At 56.8% G+C, this 17,239-nt stretch overlaps 7 protein-coding genes across 7 annotated transcripts; 3 read left to right on the forward strand and 4 right to left on the reverse strand.

The window, feature by feature from the left end:
• Window positions 1-330: 330 nt before the first annotated feature.
• On the reverse strand, window positions 331-519 carry DICSQDRAFT_62395 (uncharacterized protein; the record flags this gene model as incomplete). Its single annotated transcript, XM_007366413.1, has 1 exon — window positions 331-519. A coding segment is annotated over one exon (189 nt), but the record flags the coding sequence as incomplete, so codon positions are not given.
• Window positions 520-1,670: 1,151 nt separating this feature from the next.
• On the reverse strand, window positions 1,671-3,830 carry DICSQDRAFT_29488 (uncharacterized protein; the record flags this gene model as incomplete). The annotated part of the gene is made up of 2 exons (XM_007366414.1): window positions 1,671-2,867; window positions 3,666-3,830. Coding segments are annotated over 2 exons (1,362 nt in total), but the record flags the coding sequence as incomplete, so codon positions are not given.
• Window positions 3,831-5,081: 1,251 nt separating this feature from the next.
• DICSQDRAFT_107043 (uncharacterized protein) lies at window positions 5,082-9,221 on the reverse strand. Its single transcript, XM_007366415.1, has 7 exons — window positions 8,938-9,221; window positions 7,816-8,309; window positions 7,391-7,761; window positions 7,211-7,342; window positions 6,995-7,158; window positions 6,223-6,940; window positions 5,082-6,162 (listed from the first exon to the last, which is right to left on the reverse strand). The coding sequence occupies exons 1-7, from the start codon at window positions 9,109-9,111 to the stop codon at window positions 5,222-5,224; spliced, it is 2,994 nt and encodes a 997-aa protein (XP_007366477.1). The 5' UTR covers window positions 9,112-9,221; the 3' UTR covers window positions 5,082-5,221.
• A 463-nt stretch (window positions 9,222-9,684) lies between these two features.
• Window positions 9,685-10,329, forward strand: DICSQDRAFT_170796 (uncharacterized protein; the record flags this gene model as incomplete). The annotated part of the gene is made up of 4 exons (XM_007366416.1): window positions 9,685-9,724; window positions 9,784-10,129; window positions 10,186-10,255; window positions 10,315-10,329. The coding sequence occupies 4 exons, from the start codon at window positions 9,685-9,687 to the stop codon at window positions 10,327-10,329; spliced, it is 471 nt and encodes a 156-aa protein (XP_007366478.1).
• Window positions 10,330-10,819: 490 nt separating this feature from the next.
• Window positions 10,820-12,755, forward strand: DICSQDRAFT_62274 (P-loop containing nucleoside triphosphate hydrolase protein; the record flags this gene model as incomplete). Its single annotated transcript, XM_007366417.1, has 2 exons — window positions 10,820-11,513; window positions 11,689-12,755. 2 exons carry the CDS (start codon window positions 10,820-10,822, stop codon window positions 12,753-12,755), a joined length of 1,761 nt encoding a protein of 586 aa, XP_007366479.1.
• A 112-nt stretch (window positions 12,756-12,867) lies between these two features.
• Window positions 12,868-13,909, reverse strand: DICSQDRAFT_62283 (NmrA-like family protein; the record flags this gene model as incomplete). The annotated part of the gene is made up of 3 exons (XM_007366418.1): window positions 12,868-13,209; window positions 13,272-13,762; window positions 13,831-13,909. The coding sequence occupies 3 exons, from the start codon at window positions 13,907-13,909 to the stop codon at window positions 12,868-12,870; spliced, it is 912 nt and encodes a 303-aa protein (XP_007366480.1).
• A 999-nt stretch (window positions 13,910-14,908) lies between these two features.
• On the forward strand, window positions 14,909-16,913 carry DICSQDRAFT_137185 (uncharacterized protein). Its single transcript, XM_007366419.1, has 2 exons — window positions 14,909-15,048; window positions 15,127-16,913. The coding sequence occupies exon 2, from the start codon at window positions 15,358-15,360 to the stop codon at window positions 16,717-16,719; it is 1,362 nt and encodes a 453-aa protein (XP_007366481.1). The 5' UTR covers window positions 14,909-15,048; window positions 15,127-15,357; the 3' UTR covers window positions 16,720-16,913.
• The last annotated feature ends 326 nt before the right edge of the window (window positions 16,914-17,239 follow it).

The following is a 17,239-nucleotide window of genomic DNA, read 5'->3' on the forward strand; positions in this document are numbered from 1 at the left end:
TCGTGGCGGGCGGAGCGCGTCTTGATAGCGGAGAGAGAGGACATTGTTATGCCAAGATAGATAGGTCAAAAGAATGTGTGTCGCATAGTGATTACAGAGACAAGCACAGTAAGAGAGAATGTAGGTAGCACAAAGTTGGTGAGCGTTTGGTCGCGATGTGCGCGCGCAGGTACAGAGCGATCAGCTCCTCGCGTGGAATTAGTCAGCGCACGTGGAGTGACTGATTGTCACGGTACCCTCTGCCGAGCCCCAAATGCACCAGACGTTCTACAGCCCTCTCTCCCCCGGCGCTCGTTTCCCCCTCTTCAGATCCATTCACGATCCTTTCCATCAATTCCTCCTTCCTAATCCGTCCCCCTCCCTCCCAGGGCTTGCTGAGCGTAGCGAAGCATCGAGTGCCGGGGCAGAGAGGGCTGTGGAACGTCTGGAGCCGAGACTAAAGGTCGCCGTGCTATGGGAGGCCCCCACGGCCCACGAACCCTGGGACATGAAGGGGCGCGTGCCATCAAGGTAAGTATGAGTTGCAAGGGTGACTCAGGAGGGTTTATATACCTCATTGAGATGCGCACGGACCAAGCGCAGGATTTGCCGTTTGCCACGGGCGGCAACATGAAAGACGCCTGCTCAGAAGAATTGCCGGAGGTGCAGCTCAGCCCGTGCCCTCACCTTACGATAGGCGACTGAAGATGTTGAGATGATTCTTACATACAGTACAGTCGTCGTGTGCGGTCTAAACGTACAAGAGGTGCTACAACGATTCTTCAGACATCACAACGCACCTATTTTTCCCTGTGTCGGCCTCCGAGTCGCCTACTCGTTCAAGCATATGCAGTCGTGAAAGATCCGACCCTTCTTCCTCCACCCAATTCACCTCTATGCCGCTGTGTCTTCAAGAAGAGACGAGATGTGGGCCGAGGCCGCGTCCAATGCAGACACAAAGGTCCCGCCTGATCAAGACCACCCTCCGGACTTGTAAAAGACACGGACGCTGTGGCTACCTGCCACTCCTAAGGCCTAAGTTCCGGTACAGTCAAGCCCACAAGCCGTAGTGGGCACCTTGTGGACTGTTCGCCTCAACGAGACCATCTGCGCGCAGCAACGTTGTAAATCTTCTTCCGTTCATAACGGTGATCGAAGTCATGGAATCAAGTAGCTGCAGTGGGGTATCCTACCGGCGCTGTGGTGATTCAAGCTTGGTGAAGCTCAAGTACAGTACGACGATATCATATTTGTGAGAAGCGTCATCCTAGGCGAGCATGCTCCGCGCCGAACACGATGGTGCGGAGGTGGGTTGTACAACGCAGAAGGCGAACGAGGCGGGTAGTGGTATCCTCAAAGTACATGTACGCTCGCGGTCGATGCTCGTCAAGGGCCTAGCGCAGCTTGGGCCAACGGTATCCTCGGTCGAGCATTCATCTCCTGGATAGAAGACTTGCGCATAGCAGACTGTAGCCTGCACAGTCGAATAGAGAGCGATTATCTATAGGCTTAGTCAAGTAAACCTATACATCACGGGCACATACCATACGGATAGTGTCCAGCTCAAATCATTAGCTCGTCGCTGTTGTCGCAATACCCTCTACAGCCGTCGTCGTCCGATCTCCCTGCCCTTGTCCATTCGCCGCTGGGTCCGCCTCCGCCTTCTCCTTTGCAATAGCATCCTTCGCCTCCTCCCGCTCCTTATCCTTCGCCTCCCATTCCTTCAGCCGCGCCTCATACCACTCCCACACAGCCCTTCCCACAGCCTCCCCGCCGAACTCCCCATCATCCTCCAAGATGTCCTCCGCCACCGACTTCTTGCCCTCCTTGGCTGCTGAGGGCAAGATGGCAGGCCGCGGCACGTCGAGTCGCACAACCGCACATTCGCGGTAGAGCGCCCCTGGCTTGAGCACCTCGACGTTCGCGATCGTTGTCGCTCGGCGCGCTCGCGTCTCAGCCGTAGACTCCGATGCGTCCGCGGACCCCGCGGCCTCCGCTTGGGTTTTCCGCAGCTCCTCGTCCGCCGCGGCGTCGACCTTCAGCTGGGCGCGCTTGAGAGGTGTGGGCAAGAATAGACAATGCAGGACGGTCTGCAACGCCGACTCGGAAGACTTCGTGAAGAGGAACAGAGGTAGGAAGAGCGCCATGTACGCAAGCGACCACCCGCGGTCGCCCACGCCGAGGAAGGGCGCAATAGTGTCGCGACGGCTGATGCCCGGGCAGGCGGACACGGCGAGGATGTTGGAAGGGTGGGGAACGGGGGGTTTGTCAGACTTCTCCGCCTTCCGGTTTGGGAGGGAGTCGAGGATGCGCTGCAGGTGGCAGGTGAAGATGATAGTCCGAAGTGATCGGTGGCCCTCGGCGATGACTAGAGGCTGGGGGGGTGGTAGTGACGTGGGGGTAGACTGGAGGAATGCGGGAAACGTCGGCAGAGCGGCGGCGTAGAATGGATTCACGACCGAGATGACGCGGATGTCCCGTTCTACGGGCGCGACGAGCAGTGCTGGAAGGAGAAGAGTGGTGATGAGAAACGATGCGAGGGAAGCAGATTCCCGCTGCTCTGACTCCCGTCGCTCCTTGTCTGTGCGGGCTTTCCCACCGCAGAACCAGGTGCGTCCTATGCTTGGATATTCGTGGGCGAAGACGAGCGCATCTATGCGGGTGTCGTTCTGGGTAAGGAAAGCTGTGCAGAACTTGCGGATGGAGGTAACGGATGTCAAGTCGCAATGTTCGGCATATATATTTTCATTCTTCGTCGTTGAGCGGAGCAGAGGAAGGATTAGGGAGGGAACCGGATGCGATAATGGGTACGGCGATAGCGCAATGACGTTCGCACCTCGTTCTGCAAGAGCTGTCAGCGCAACGAGCCCTAATGGCGTAAACGGTCCCTGTAAATTTCGGTTAGCACAGTTCTTTCAATTGCGGGCGATTGGGTACTGCGGGCGAGACGGGTCCGCAGACTCCCGCGCGCGGTCTGACCAAGATCGCGAGTCTGCGAAGAAGCCACGAGAAACAGGATAGTTCTCCGCCATTCTTGCTCACACTTGCGTGAGTGGATTCCCACGAGCTCGAGTATCTGCACAGGTCATCCAGCTAGGGATGTACGGAACAGGTAAGCGCGGGCTAGACCTGAGTGAGATCCGAACTAGTAGGTGGATACCGCCGTTGCTTACATTTCATACCGAAAGTCTAGCGAGGTGCAGCTGGAACATGGGACTGAGTAAACTTTCCCCTTCCTTCATGCAAACTCTTTCGAGTCGTCATGCTTTTGTTCTGGCCCCGCAGAGAATCGTCATCATTGCGCGAGTATGAACAGGGAGACCAGGTTCGGCCGTCCTCGAAGGACATCCGGCGCCGCAACGACGGCATTAGGACAGACCCCATAGCCAGAAACTCGACATTGCTATGCAGCTGAGCCTGCTGCAGCTCCTGACCCATTGAACATACATCGTGCCCGAAGGGCTCAACCCTGCAACCCCTCCGCGGGGTCAACCCGTATACTCCACCAGGACATCCGACCATATACCCGTCCCGAGTCAAACCAAGTACGGGTATAGTCAGAAGAGCGACAGGTAAACCTGGATCCATCCAACATTCAGCTACCTTTCAGATAGCATGGCAGTCCTTCCTTCCACCCCCGCGTTGCATCATACTTCTAGTGTTATAGATGAGGAAGGAGCACTCACCGTGAGTAGAATGACTCGCGCATGGAGGTCGCGCTCTCGTGTAGTAGAGCGTCCCTGCGCATACGCGTAGATCACGACCACGACTGCAGCGGCGACGGCGGCATGGGGCCAGTACCTGACTGGTAGTACTGCTGTTACTGCTGTGTAGAGAACCTGGAGGACCATTAGATCGTCGACGCCGACGACTGTTAGAGCGTAGGCAGGATGTAAAGGTAGAGTGCAAGTCCTCATGCTAACGCTCTCTCGTCATCATGCGGGTCCTTCCGAGAACATCGGAGCGCCGTGCTTCAGCAGGCTAGTGCAGGCGAAGACTTCAGTCATCGTTTGTACCTCTAGGATCCGCTCATCCTTTGGGACGAGATAAATGCAGGGGAACTGTCATGAATGACTGCATACTCCCAACGGGTTATCCCAAGGATTACCGAGGACTTCATGCAGATATCTCCGACACACAAACTGCTACATAAGGACTCAAGGGTACAGATCCCACCAAGAACGCTGCAAGTAGGTAGCGTGTCCAAACCGAGAACTGGGAACTGACTATGCAACTCGGATGTTCAGAACGTCAGTTTTCCAGTATGTTTGCACCATGGTCAAGCCGTGTATGGCGCCACAGTGTATCGGCTCAACTACGCGTCGAACTTTGTGCTTTACGGATTTCCCCGAGAGATTTCGTTTACAGCTACGTCCAAGCGCGCCTCCGGAGGCTTGTCATCGTGCTCCCCGTGCACGTCGCGCCTGGGCGTCAAAACGATATCGGAGTTCTCTGAGTTACCTATAACCCTTCCCAAACTATCACCAAGATATCCTTGGGGCACTTTCACCTCGAGATAAGTGCTTGGGACTCGCCACCAGTAAAGGGGGGTCGATTAGTGCCTCTGGAGGTTTTTTCGCTTACAGCGATGTGCACAATGATACGGAAAACGCATTTTTGTGAGCCAGCGTCTGTTGGGCGCTCGGAGACCCAAGCGCTGTGCCGGGCTGTGGGGCACCCGGAAGGAGCCGGAGACCGAGCATTATCCTGGTCACAGTTGCCCTCCAGGACGGTCCCCAAAGGCTTAACATGGCAATGAGGAGAGCAGAGAGATAAGATTAGAATATATGATGCATAACCGATGTTCCATGAAGCCCCACTGATTCGTTCAGTGAAGAGGAGCCACATTTTGTGCTTCATTGGCGATTGTCATGTCCCTGTAACGATGAGTAACAAAGTCACAGCGGTCAGCGTTTGAGTCCCGTGACCCTCAGCGTCTCTATGAGCGCTGGTCCCCCGCGAAATGCGTTTTCCGTATCATTCTGCACATCGCTGTAAAAAAATTTGGGCGTTTGCCATACCACAGTGCACACCGCGGCGCCATACTTACACGGCTTGACTGCGGTGCAACCATACTGGAAATCTAACGTTCCCCGGATGTTACTAAACAGAAATGTACAACGGCGGCGGCGGGATACGCGCGTGTTCATCCAGCCCGCCTGGGCACTAGACAGATCCCCCGCATCTTGAACACGAGATAGACAACCAACCTACACAGACGAAAACGTACACAATGTCGTCCTCAAACCACGAATTTCGTCCAGACCTCCACCAACCCATCCGCCAACTTCGTCGGCAGCGCCCAAAGGGGCAAGAACGCTTTAACTTCTTCGAACGCCGGGATCGTCCCGCTCCTGCTCTGGCCCTGCGCCGCGCTTGCGTACTCTGCCCAGTCACACGCCGCGCGCCCGCTTAATTCTGGCTCGCCCGAGCCTCCGGACGACTCGGGTTCCCATCCAACTTCGACGACAAACGTCTTCCCCCACGTCCGACTCCACAACCGCGCCTCCTTTACGCCGCCCTGAGGCATCTCGTACCCGCCCTGGAGCTTGCCTGGCTGCTGAAACCTCCCGCTCGAGCGAATGTCGATGTAATTGATGGGCTGGTCAAAGTACAGCCTGCACCCGCGCGTGTTCTCGCCACGAATCGAGATCAGAGCGCGCGTCGCATTCAGCCGCTCCGTTTCAACGTCCAGCCAGTGCACACGGTGAGAAGCCGATGGGGCACCGGGGGGGACGGAGACATTTCCGTAAGGGCTAGGGAGGAGACCCGTCGCCCATTTACAGGTCATGAGATCTGGTCGGAGGCCCTTGGGATCGCAGGACACGTTGGCGTTCCAGGACGAAGGAATGCCGGACGTGATGTAGCGGTCGATGTAGCCTTTCAAGCCTGTCAGCGTCGTTTCGGCGCTGACGACAGTAGAGTGATGTGCGTCTGCGCGCGTGGAGACCAGTGGATTGATGGCAAGGCCGGGAGAGGAGATACTCGAAGTGACCTCGACGGACTGCTGGAAATACACACGGAAGGGAGCAACCTGGGTGAACGGGAAGGTGGTCCACGATCCAACCAGAAGGACAACAAGGAGCGCGGCAACGGCTGCGTTAAGGGACTGAGGCAGCTTGTGCGCGAATGGCGTGACCGGAACGAAGACCAGCACGGAGAACAGCGCAAGTAATTTATACACTGCATCACAAGGTGAGCTCAGGGATCCAGCATGCTTACAAACCGGGACAGCGAACTCACCCAACGCGGGACTGCTTCCGTCGACCAGGGTATGTTGCAATGCGTTTAACAGCAACACCTCCAGCTGTAATACCAATATCACCGTCGCAGGCACCAGCACGAGTATCTGCGCGATCCACCACCCATACTCTTCCCTTTGCTTACCCGCAAGCTCAATCGCCTCCGGCGAGTCCAGAGTAACATATTCCCCACCGCCGTGCGAAATCCGACGGTGTTGGTGCATGAGGGGCGTGATCTCCGTAGGGGCGGTCTCAACCTCCTCTCCTGCCTCCGCATGGTCACCGTTCGTCTGTCCGTCCTCCTGCTGCGAGGGCGCCTCGTACAGCACCCCCCTCACCAGGCGCCGGCCAGAAACCTCACCCTCGGCCTGGGCCTCGCGCTCCTCGTGGGTGCTGAAGAGCTCGCTCTTGTAGCCACGCTCGTTGCCCGGATCGCCGATCCGGCCTGCGCGGACCAGCTCCAGCACGACCGCCAGCCACGCGCCTAGGTACAGCGGGTTGACCCAATAGAGCGATCCGAGGTGCTTCGTGGAGATGGCGACAGTAGATACCAGAAGCAATAGCCAGGAGAACGAGTACAGGGATAGCGTGACGGCCAGCTTCTGTGAGACGAAGGTGGGCGGGAGGAAGTAGTGAAGGGCTTGGAGGGGCACGACAAGCGCGAGGTAGGATGTCGCAAGGAAGACCGCTAGCACCGTGTATCCGCCGGAGTGCACGGTCTGCAAGCCGCCTCAGTCAAGAAGAGCGTAAGAAGGAAAGTCACCAGAACGTACATAGGGGTTCAGCTTCACGAACGCAGTAACGAGAGCCGTATGCACAAGTACGCTGACGATGAGCGCGAGCCAGAAACGCTCCCATCCTGCCAGAGCCTTGACTGCGACCTTCAACTTCCCTGCAAAGCCAGGCGGCACGACGTTTTCCGACACGGAGTCGACAGCTGGGAAGGTAGTCAGCGAGACATGTGTATATAGCCAGGTATGGAGGCGTACAAGAGTGATGCTTGGCGCTCAGAATGACCCAAGCCAACAATCCGACAGCGCTCATGGGCCCGATGATGAGGAAGACAATGTTGAAGACGTAGACTGCGTCCATTGAGAACAATACAAGACTTCGTCCGAGTACTGCACGTAGTCAGCGAGCGAACTCATAAATTAGCGCGCCCGACTTACTGTCGAAGTATACCGAGCGCCTGACATCCTTGCCCGAATCATCGCCATTCAACAAGCCCAACGCGGATCCGCGCACAAGCTCCATCATAGACCAGAGTGCCTTCCTCCCTTCGCCGTGGCCCATTCCGGGTATTGAGTCTCGCCGAGTGTGGTAGTATGCGCGGTTCTTGTAAAACGCAAAGTCGAACCCTTGCAATCCTTCGGCTTCCCCCTCGACGCCGCGCGCATATATCTCATAGTCGGTCGAGCTTCGGATGAGTCCCGCTGAGAACGCGTCGGACGTCAAGACGTTTCCGTGTGGGTGCTGCACGGCAGAGTGGAGGAGGGACTGGGCGACTCCCAGCGAAGTAGAGCGGAAGACGACCGGGCGACTGCATACGCCTGAATCAGCGATATTCAACGACTGTGTTCGCGCGCGTACTCACCCTCCCGATGCAGCTCCCTCCAAGTTGATGAACGTTGACGCCACGTTCGACCAAGGATGCTCAAAGTACGCGTGTGCACCGTTCAGCTGGTCTTCTTCGCCGTTGTTGAAGAAGAATATCGCCGTCCTGCGTGGGCGGCGCTCCGGATGCGCAAAGTACTCCGCCATTTCGAGCACGGTCACGACACCCATACCGTCATCCGTGGCGCCAGGCGCAGTCGAGACAGAATCGTAGTGGCACGAGAAGAGGACGCCGTCAGGCTTGGAGTCGCGAGACGTGAGACGGGTGTCTGTTCCGTCGATCTGAAGCAGGACATTCGTGCCCTCAAAGTATACGGCGTGGTCCTTGGCAGCGATGTAGGTGACATTCGACGTCCTATCATCTGAGAGATGAACGTAGTCGTGGCTGTCCGCGAGCGGCTTGAGACGGGCCAGGATATACTCTCGCACGTCGTCGTTTGCATGGGATATGAACGGGTGGGGACGCGAAGTGATCTAAAAAGGCTACAGCGTCAGGTCAAGATCATTCGGCAGACTGGCGGTGAGCGGTTTGCTCATGATAGAAGGGTCTGATGCTGGAAACCAGATCGAATGTTAACAGGGGAGGTCAGAGTGAGCTATTCTGGCCGATTCTGATGGCGATCCCAGTTCAACTTCATAGCCGAAACTACTTGCGGGAAAGCGGACGCGTTGAGCGACTCTGGAGGAGCTTTGGCTCCAGAAAGGCTGAATTTGCGTCTGCTTTTGGTTGCACGAACCATGCATATACGAGATGTCAATGAAGGATCGTTGTGAGGCGAAGGAGGGTGGTAAAACCCCTCTCGGATTCTTTTGCGCTTTCTATCTTCAATCTGGGCAAACCCAGGAGTCGCCCACTCTGACCTCCCCCCCCCCCAATTTACTCAGTGGCTGACTATGCTCCCCAAGCGGCACAGGACTGGGCTCGAGTCTGCGAATGCCTCGGATGAAGAGTCAACATAGAACTCGCAAAAACAGAGTATAAGGTACTGTCCCCGCCAGCGGGCAGCATAGGTCACTAGCAGCGTGCGAGAGACGGGGCGAGTCCTTGCAGAGTAACCTATTGCTCGATACTCAAAACAAACTCACAGAGGGTGTGACGTACCACGCTCAACGCCTCATATGCACGATCAAGGTCCAGGCCGCAAGTGTTCTTCGGAACGCGAGGCAAGTCGTCGAATACGAGAACACTGGTGAACAAGGCAGCGTAAATGACGACTGCGACAGCAGCGACCGAGGCGGCGGTGAACTTGAACGGGGAGGCCAGTCTTTCAAGCATGGCTGATGTTCTACGACGAGGTGGTAAGTTATGAAAAGTTCCTCAATTGGCTACGCGAGCATGTGTGTAAGGCCAGGAGTCGTGCAGGTGGACGTCGTCGTCGTTGGCGGAGGTGAGGAGCCCACCATGACGCACGTTCGGATAGCGGCCCGAGACCTTGTGTGACGATTGTGACGCCCGTCATAACGCGGTCACGGCCTCTGAATGTTGTGCGCCAGCCAAAAATCTGCCATCCACAGCACAGGCGGCATCGTCAAGGTGAGTATCCTTATGTATCCGCAGATTTTGCTCGTACAGGTCATGCAGAAGGCTCTCGACGTGATAGGAGACTTTTGGGAAGGATTCGGCCAGTATGAGACGTTGGATGGATGGATGGCACTCTGGATGACGGATTGAAAGGGCCGGATTTGGAGCAGGACGGACTCGCACCTGAAGGCTTCATTCAGGTCAATTGCAGGAAGGGGGATACGGTTGGACCAGCTTCACGTCGAGAGCCTTCACGCAAACTTCCGCGCAAGGTGCCTGAAGCCGTCGCTGACACTGCGCCTTTCTTGCAGATCAAGACAATCACCAATGGCCACCACGAAGACTCCGAAGGGTAAGGCGACCAAGGGTGTGTCTCCTACCCCTCTCCGTTCCTTTCTCATCTTATGCGCACACGCTCTCACACAGCGTCGGACAAGGACGCGAAGGCCAAGGCCGCGAAAAAGGCCGCGCTTCACGGCACGCACGCACACGCTGCGCGCAAAGTGCGCTACTCAGTCTCTTTCCACCGCCCCAAGACTCTCCGCCTCCCCCGTAACCCCAAGTACCCCCGGAAGTCCATTCCTCATGCTCCCCGGATGGACCAGTTCAGGACGATCGTGTCGCCGCTGAACACGGAGTCGGCCATGAAGAAGATTGAGGAGCACAATACCCTCGTCTTCATCACTGACATTCGCGCGAACAAGCGTCAGATCAAGGATGCCGTGAAGAAGCTCTATGATGTCCAGGCCGCCAAGGTCAACACCCTGATCCGGTATGTCTGACCAGTGCAAGTCTTTGGCTTCGCCGCTCACATATCCATCGGCTTAGCCCCGATGGCACAAAGAAGGCGTACGTTCGCCTGACGGCCGACCACGACGCGCTCGACGTCGCGAACAAGGTATGTTGTAGGTACAGTCCAACCTAATGCCACATAATTGACATGTGCTTCTCCTATAGATTGGCTTCATCTAAATGCATCTACCTTGTCTGTTCGTCGCTGTCATCTCATCGTATCCCCTTGCACTCTTCACTTCACACTGCCGGGATGCATATGTACTCTGAGCCATTGGTGCTACGTCTGCCGCCGTCCCATGACATGTTCCATGTATGCATACCGCATAATGCCATACGCCCATGCACCAAAGCAATACACTATGCTTGCAAAACAAATTTCTCGATCGTGCTATAGCACACACAGCGGGTATTGACTTCAGATATCCCGTACCACTACACCTAAGACGCGAACTTGACGACATCGAACGTTGACACGTTGACCTCCGACTACCATCGGCCCTTCTCTCCTTTGAGAGTTGTGTCGGAGCATCCCACGGTGGCCTTGTCGAGTAACCTTGTCACTCCAATCAAGGGAGTCACTTTAAGCGTGTGGGAGACATTTCTTCTGGACCACCACTCCGTCTCTACCATTTCGCGCCAGCCTTGTCTAAAACGGTCCTCAAACGGGATGCGATGGCCTAAGGCTCTCCAACGTCTACCTCATCTCCCTCACGTCCGGTTGTTATCAGGCTATGTCTCTACTCTACCTATAATCAACATTCCCAACTCCACCATCTACGAACTCGGCTCGCAAACGCCCACCTTACACTCCATTTCCCTCGTTGTTCATCCGCACGAGTCCTGGGCCGTCGTCAGCGCCGACGCGGCGGCAGGCAAGGCCGCCTTGTTTGGCGCACTCACCGGTACGCATCGTCTCTCGCCTCCCGCTCCGCCACCCGGAGGGCTCTTCCCGTTCCTGGAGGATGCAGACCCGCATAGGTTTGTGCAGATGGTGCGGTTCGCTCATCGGGGCAAGGCAACGGGTGACGGGTTCTACGACTTCACGGCGCGGTACGGCGCGGTGAGGGAGGGTGACCGGCAGACGTTGCGAGAGACATTCTTCCCGGACATCGCGAAGCCGCTGCACCCGCTCGCGATCCCGGACCTGGTCGAAAACGCGGAGAGTGAGCCACAGACAGAGGCGGATAGGGAGGCGAAGGAGAGGAGGCAGGCGTGGTTTGAGTTCCTGTCCGGGAGGCTGCGGCTGACGAACCTGCTGGACTTGCCGATGGTTGCATTGAGCAACGGGCAGACGAGGCGGGCAAGAATCGCGAAGGCGTTCTTGGAGGACCCGAGGTTGTTGCTGTTAGATGAACCATTCAGTGAGTATCTCGGATTTTGCTATGCTTTCTGCATGTACGCTCCACTTTCATTGTTATTGCAAGAACACTTTCGCGACTGTACTCTTCCTACGGTGCGGCGCATAGCGGCAACTTTGATATACCCCCTCAAGGATACCTCCAACATGACAGCAGCTCATAACGTTCCTACTCGCAGCTGGACTTGACGTGCAATCTCGTGCAATCCTGCTCGCGCTGCTTGAGGAACTCAAGAGGAAGCCAGGCTCACCCCATGTCATCATGGGACTTCGTGCGCAAGATCCGCTGCCCGACTGGACGACACACGTAGCCCTCATCGAGGATGGCGGCAAGGTGCACGCCGGGAAGAAAGAGGAGGTCTATCCGAACCTCTTCACTCCCTCCGCGCCGCTTGCGTCGTCCTCGGCGACGCACAAGAGGGAGGACGCTTACAGGGAACGCACCAAGGGCGACGCGCTCATTGATATCACCAGTGTGAACGTCGAGTACGGCCCTCGCAAGATACTGTCGTCTATCAATTGGACGATCCGCGCGAACTCACGCTGGCATCTCATCGGCGAGAACGGCGCAGGCAAGACGACGCTCTTGGCGCTCCTCACGGGCGAACACCCGCAGTCGTACACGCAGTCCGACAACCTACGTTTGTTCGATCGCCAGCGCGCGGAGTGGGCTACGCCGTTCTTGCACAGGCGCATCGGGCGTGTTTCCCCCGAGCTATTTAACGCGTACCCCCGTAGGCGGGGTCTCACGGTTTGGGACACGATTGGGACTGGGTTCGACGGCGGGTTCGTACCTAAAGGCCAGCGGGGGGTCGGGACGGGCAGGGACGGAGAGCCTCTGCTGGCCGGCGGGGCGGAGGAGGAATGGCGCGTCAGCCGCATGCACGAGGTGATGCGCAACCTCGGCCCCAGTCAGTGGCATGCGCACCCGGAGACACTGCCAGATGAAGAATTCTTCAAGCAGTCTTTTGCGGAGCTGTCGCCCGGGGAGCAGTCGATGGTGCTGCTGATGCGTGCGCTGGTGGGCGCGCCGCCGCTTGTCTTGTTGGATGAGGCGTGGGCGGGGATGGACAAAGCAATGGTGCAGGCAGCGCATCGATATCTCCGTGATGGAGGTGGGGGGCTGACGGAGGAACAGGCGTGTGTCGTTGTGAGTCATTGGGAGGAAGAGGTTCCTTGGGGGCCTGAAGAGGGCGTGGAGAGGTACAAATTGGATGGTGGGGAAGGAAAGCAGATATTCCCTTAGGATAACTAAGGTGTTGTTTGTGTCGATCTGAAGACGCTTTGCGATACCATTCATAATCAAAGTAGCGTACAGCACTCAATCGCTCATAGATCCGCTGAGTGTGAAACGAAATCTATTTGGCATATCGATCCACCACTGACCGATGGATGTCCAAAACCTCCTTCAAGCTTTCCTCGAATGGCTTCAAGGGCCTCCTAAGAATCTGCTGCAGTAACGGGTCCACGACGTCCAACTCGCCTCTCTGGAGCGCTTTGAACGTCGTTGCCCATTTCCGCAGGAATTCCTCCTCTCCTCGAGGTCCGTGCTTGCCGCGGTTTCGCCGAACGTATTCGTCCTCGGTGCCGATGACGAGTTTGAGGTTACGCCCGACGATTTGTGAGACTTTCTCCGCGATCTGCGCGAGAGTGATCGATTGTGAGCCCGAAAGTAGGCGGGTCTCATTTTCATATCCGCCCTGTATGTGATCACGTTGAGCATTTCAAACGTCGTACGAGTCAGTGCATCTCCCACCTCGACCATGATCTTGGCAGTGCCCTCTCCGAGGTCTTCTCGCGACACCCAAGCAATCCCTCCGTCACTGTAGGGCACAAGCACCTCGTCGCTCTCCTCCGCAGGGCTCCAGAACCCAAAGTAGAGCGGGTAACTCTCGCTGTAGATCCCCTCCCTTATGATGGTATACGTCAGCCCGCTCTCCTTTAGGTACTTCTCCGTGTCCAGGTGCGCTTGCATGACCTCGGCCTTGCTGTCTGAAGCGAACGCGAGCGAGGTGTAGTACAAGTGCTTGATCCCAACACGCTTGGCCGCGTCGATAGCGTTCTTGTGGGCCGCGACGCGCTCTGCGTGCGCGATGCTCGGGTAGGAGACGAGGAGGAGCTTGTCTGCGCTAGCAAACGCGGCATCCAGCGAGGTGGGTTCGCTATAGTTGCCGCGGCGAATCTCGACACCAGAATTCGTGATTTCGGCTGTCGCCCCGGCGGGGTTGTACAAGGACACAATGACATCGGAGGCTGCGTAAATGCGAAACGACATCGATCAGAGGGATACATACGGCGTAGACTATTCGCTATTCACATACCTGGGACAAGTCTGAGGAGGTACTTGAACACCTGTGACCCGAGGGCACCCGTTGCTCCTGTAAGGACGTATTTGACCATGATATCTTGTGACTTCTAACGATGTAGTAGTCCAAATGACGGATTTCAGGGTAGCTATATAGTCCTGTGGGCCACAACGGCCTGAGAGTATACTTCATCCCAGATGTGGAGACTATGATGTCAGCACTGGATCAGTCAGCAGCTTGAACATTCCTGAATGTCTGGCAGCAATCTCTCTAAGCCGGCCCGCTGGAGGAACTTAGTCATGGTGCAGTCCTCGGTGGCTTGGTCATTGTACTTGGGAAGAAATAGAACTCAGATGCGGTTTGATTAGAGACAATCTAGGAAACGATATAGGCTGGCTCATCTCTTGAGTGCCATGGCAATTGGGGACACAGTCGTCGCGTGCGGGTCAAAAGTGGGTCAAGAGATACACGGGAGGGTCAAACGAGTACTTAGACTTAGACTTCACAATGCCCAACCTAGTCCATGTATGTGCATATGACTCCACGCCCTCTTTCTACAAGGATCCATCTCTATCCCTTCGCTTCGAAGTTCGGAGGGAGGGAGATACAGAGATCCTTGGTAACCACATCCGATAAATTGGGCCCCGAACCTCTAAGGATATCGATGCATTTGCGGCCTGTCGCATCTGACCTGGGGACTCGAATGTGCAAGTACAAGCACGCACTGGGCTTCCAGGAGGAGCCTCAGCATGTGGCGCCATGGTACCGCCGGCAGGTCTCGGTTACCGGATTGCACCACGGTGCCACCACCGAGAACAGCCTCGACACCGCTCCGTCATCCTATCTGAATGCTCCTCTTCATTCAACTGTCATTGATGCTCGTACATACTACCCCAGCCTGCCTTCGATCTGCGGAAAGTGTTGTCTGGCTACCGCATGCGCTAATTATAATATGCTTTAATGGGAAAGAATGAAGGTGGACGAATGGTCGGTTAGCGTTGGATCTGACCGTCGGCAGTTCGGACCATCGCGAAGGCCGCCAAGGCGATGAGCTGTGCGCTATGCTGATACAGCGGACGTCCGCGGGGGTGCGTCTCTTTCCTTCTCACCTCTAGGTTGTGGTCATACTAGCCGGCGTTAACTGCCTTGGGTTTTTCCAATTCTTTCACGAAGTCGTATGCGGCCACCTTGCGTCCAGTAAGTTCCCAAGACCCTTGATTATTCAGCTCCATGGTGAGTGCGCAGTACGTGTCTATGTGGCGCGCAGCGTGAGGTGTAACTGACTGAGGGCGGCCCGCTTCTACACTCTAGGTCTCTACAGGATGGCGGACGGCGAGTGCGGTCATTATCATAGTTGTCGGGTCCGCCCTCTTCACGTTCGCCGTGTTTGTGTACCGACGGCGGAGATACCTACGCCAGGACCCGCATAGACCTGAAATGCGGCAGCGGTTCATGAGGTCGCATGCGGATGACCCAGAAGCACATGTATCCCTGCTACGCGCGAGCGACATGACGCCTCCAGTACCACCAAAACCGCCCACGATGTCGCACGGCCGGAGTCTCTCTGGTCAAACACCGACGTTCCCGACACATGGAAGGAGTTTGTCGAATGGGCCGACGAATGAGTGGGGAGAACCTGACCGCCAGAGGACGCGCTCTACCCCGACTCGTGTCCCAGTCCCACCCATGTTCCCTGAACATCAGGTCGTTGTAGAGCGACCATCCTACGATGGTGAAGGGGGTGCACCTATTTCCATGCCGGAGCCCTCTCTGTCCCACACGCCATCGATCTTCGAGCGCATCCAGTTGCCCCGGATACAGTTCACCACGTCGGGAGGAGGACGGAAGGGAAGATTTCCTTCGCTCCAAATAGCGTTCGTCCGTGAGTCCAATCAGGTCATCTCCTCTCCTGCCGACGGATATCATCCGCCACCAAACAACGAGGGCCCCCCGCTCAGTGCTTCCTCCGGATCCTCCTCTCTCGGTCGGCCTTTTGCGACCATGTCCACATCCCCTCTTCCGCACATCAAGCCAGTCTCGCCCATCTCGATGACCCTGTCCACTGTCTCCGTCTCTCGCCAGTCCCCATCCACCGTCGGACCGCGGTCAGACACGAGCACTGTCGACACGCCATCGCCTCGGGAGCCTTCGCTCCCAGCTTCCACATCATCCGACATCACATCCCCAAGTGACTCGAGACTCGGCTCACCGGCGAGTATCAACACTGCCGGGCTCGACGATTTCTCACGCAACCTATTCTCGCGGAAGCTATCTACTGAGGGCGGTCACACGTCCTCCGGCTTCACCCTCTCTCGCGGCTCCTCCTGCCAAACTGGCCGTCCCACGTCAGACCCGGGTCGGCCGGCACGGCAGAGCTCTCTGTCTTCGGGATCGGCTTCGGCTTCAGGCTCGTCGTCGAAGGCAGCCAACCTCCGGCGTGCGAGCACCTGGGTCCCGAACGTGCTCGCGAGCTACTCGCCCTGGCACAATGTTGTCCCGGACGCCCTCACAGATTCTTCTTCCAGACCAGGAGAGCGCGAGCGGGGCGACTCGCAGGTTGAGTCCCCCACAGGCCAGATCCGCGTTGCAGATGCGTACAGACCCATGCCCACGCTCGAGGAGAACCCGTCCGAGGTTTCTCCCGTCACGCTGGCGTTGTCTCTTCCTGAGTCGCCTCCTTTGCAGGCTGTGCGAGATTCGTTACAGCCGGGGTGGCAAGAGCAGGATGAGGGGCGTCCTGCAGCCGAGCCGCCTGAGTCTGCGGAGCGGGTGTCCAGTAGTAGAGTCTCTTGGGGATCGGTGCATGAGCTGTTGGCGCAGGTACAGAGGGAGTCGACTGAGATGTTACCGTCTCCACACGATGCCTCGCCCCCTCAATCGCCTTCCGTACCGCATGTGTCGTAAGGGCCACCGTGCCCGGCTTCATGACACGAAGGTAGGCGCGAGGGTGGTAATTAGACGTGTCATGGTGGTAGCAGGGCTCTCGGGCACGGGCTTCTACATGATTGGACTAGGACTTGACGTTACTGCTGCCCACGCGATATGGACGCATTTGGAAGACCTGCATTGTAATCCCATACCAATCGCCGCATATATTTATTTTGGTCGTAGATACAGGATACCTTCCTTTGCTTGGATGGCATCCACGGCCCCTAAATTGCGGTCCTGCTCAAGCCGAATGTCCCTGATCACGCGTTTTTCAAAGCTGAACTTTTGAACGTTGGGCAGTGGATTCGAACCTACGGGTGCTGGTCGATCTCCAGATTCAATCCCGAACACAGCACACGATACTTACGAACTGTCGTGGCCGAGCTCTTAACACGGCCTTTGACGAAAAACCTGAAGCGGCCGATGGCCGTACACTGATTAAGTCCGGAGTAAGTGTGGCCCGGTATACAGTGCAAGGGCACGCTCGTGGGGGGCG

Source organism: Dichomitus squalens (genome assembly GCF_000275845.1).
Source record: "Dichomitus squalens LYAD-421 SS1 unplaced genomic scaffold DICSQscaffold_18, whole genome shotgun sequence".
Classification (NCBI taxonomy): domain Eukaryota; kingdom Fungi; phylum Basidiomycota; class Agaricomycetes; order Polyporales; family Polyporaceae; genus Dichomitus; species Dichomitus squalens.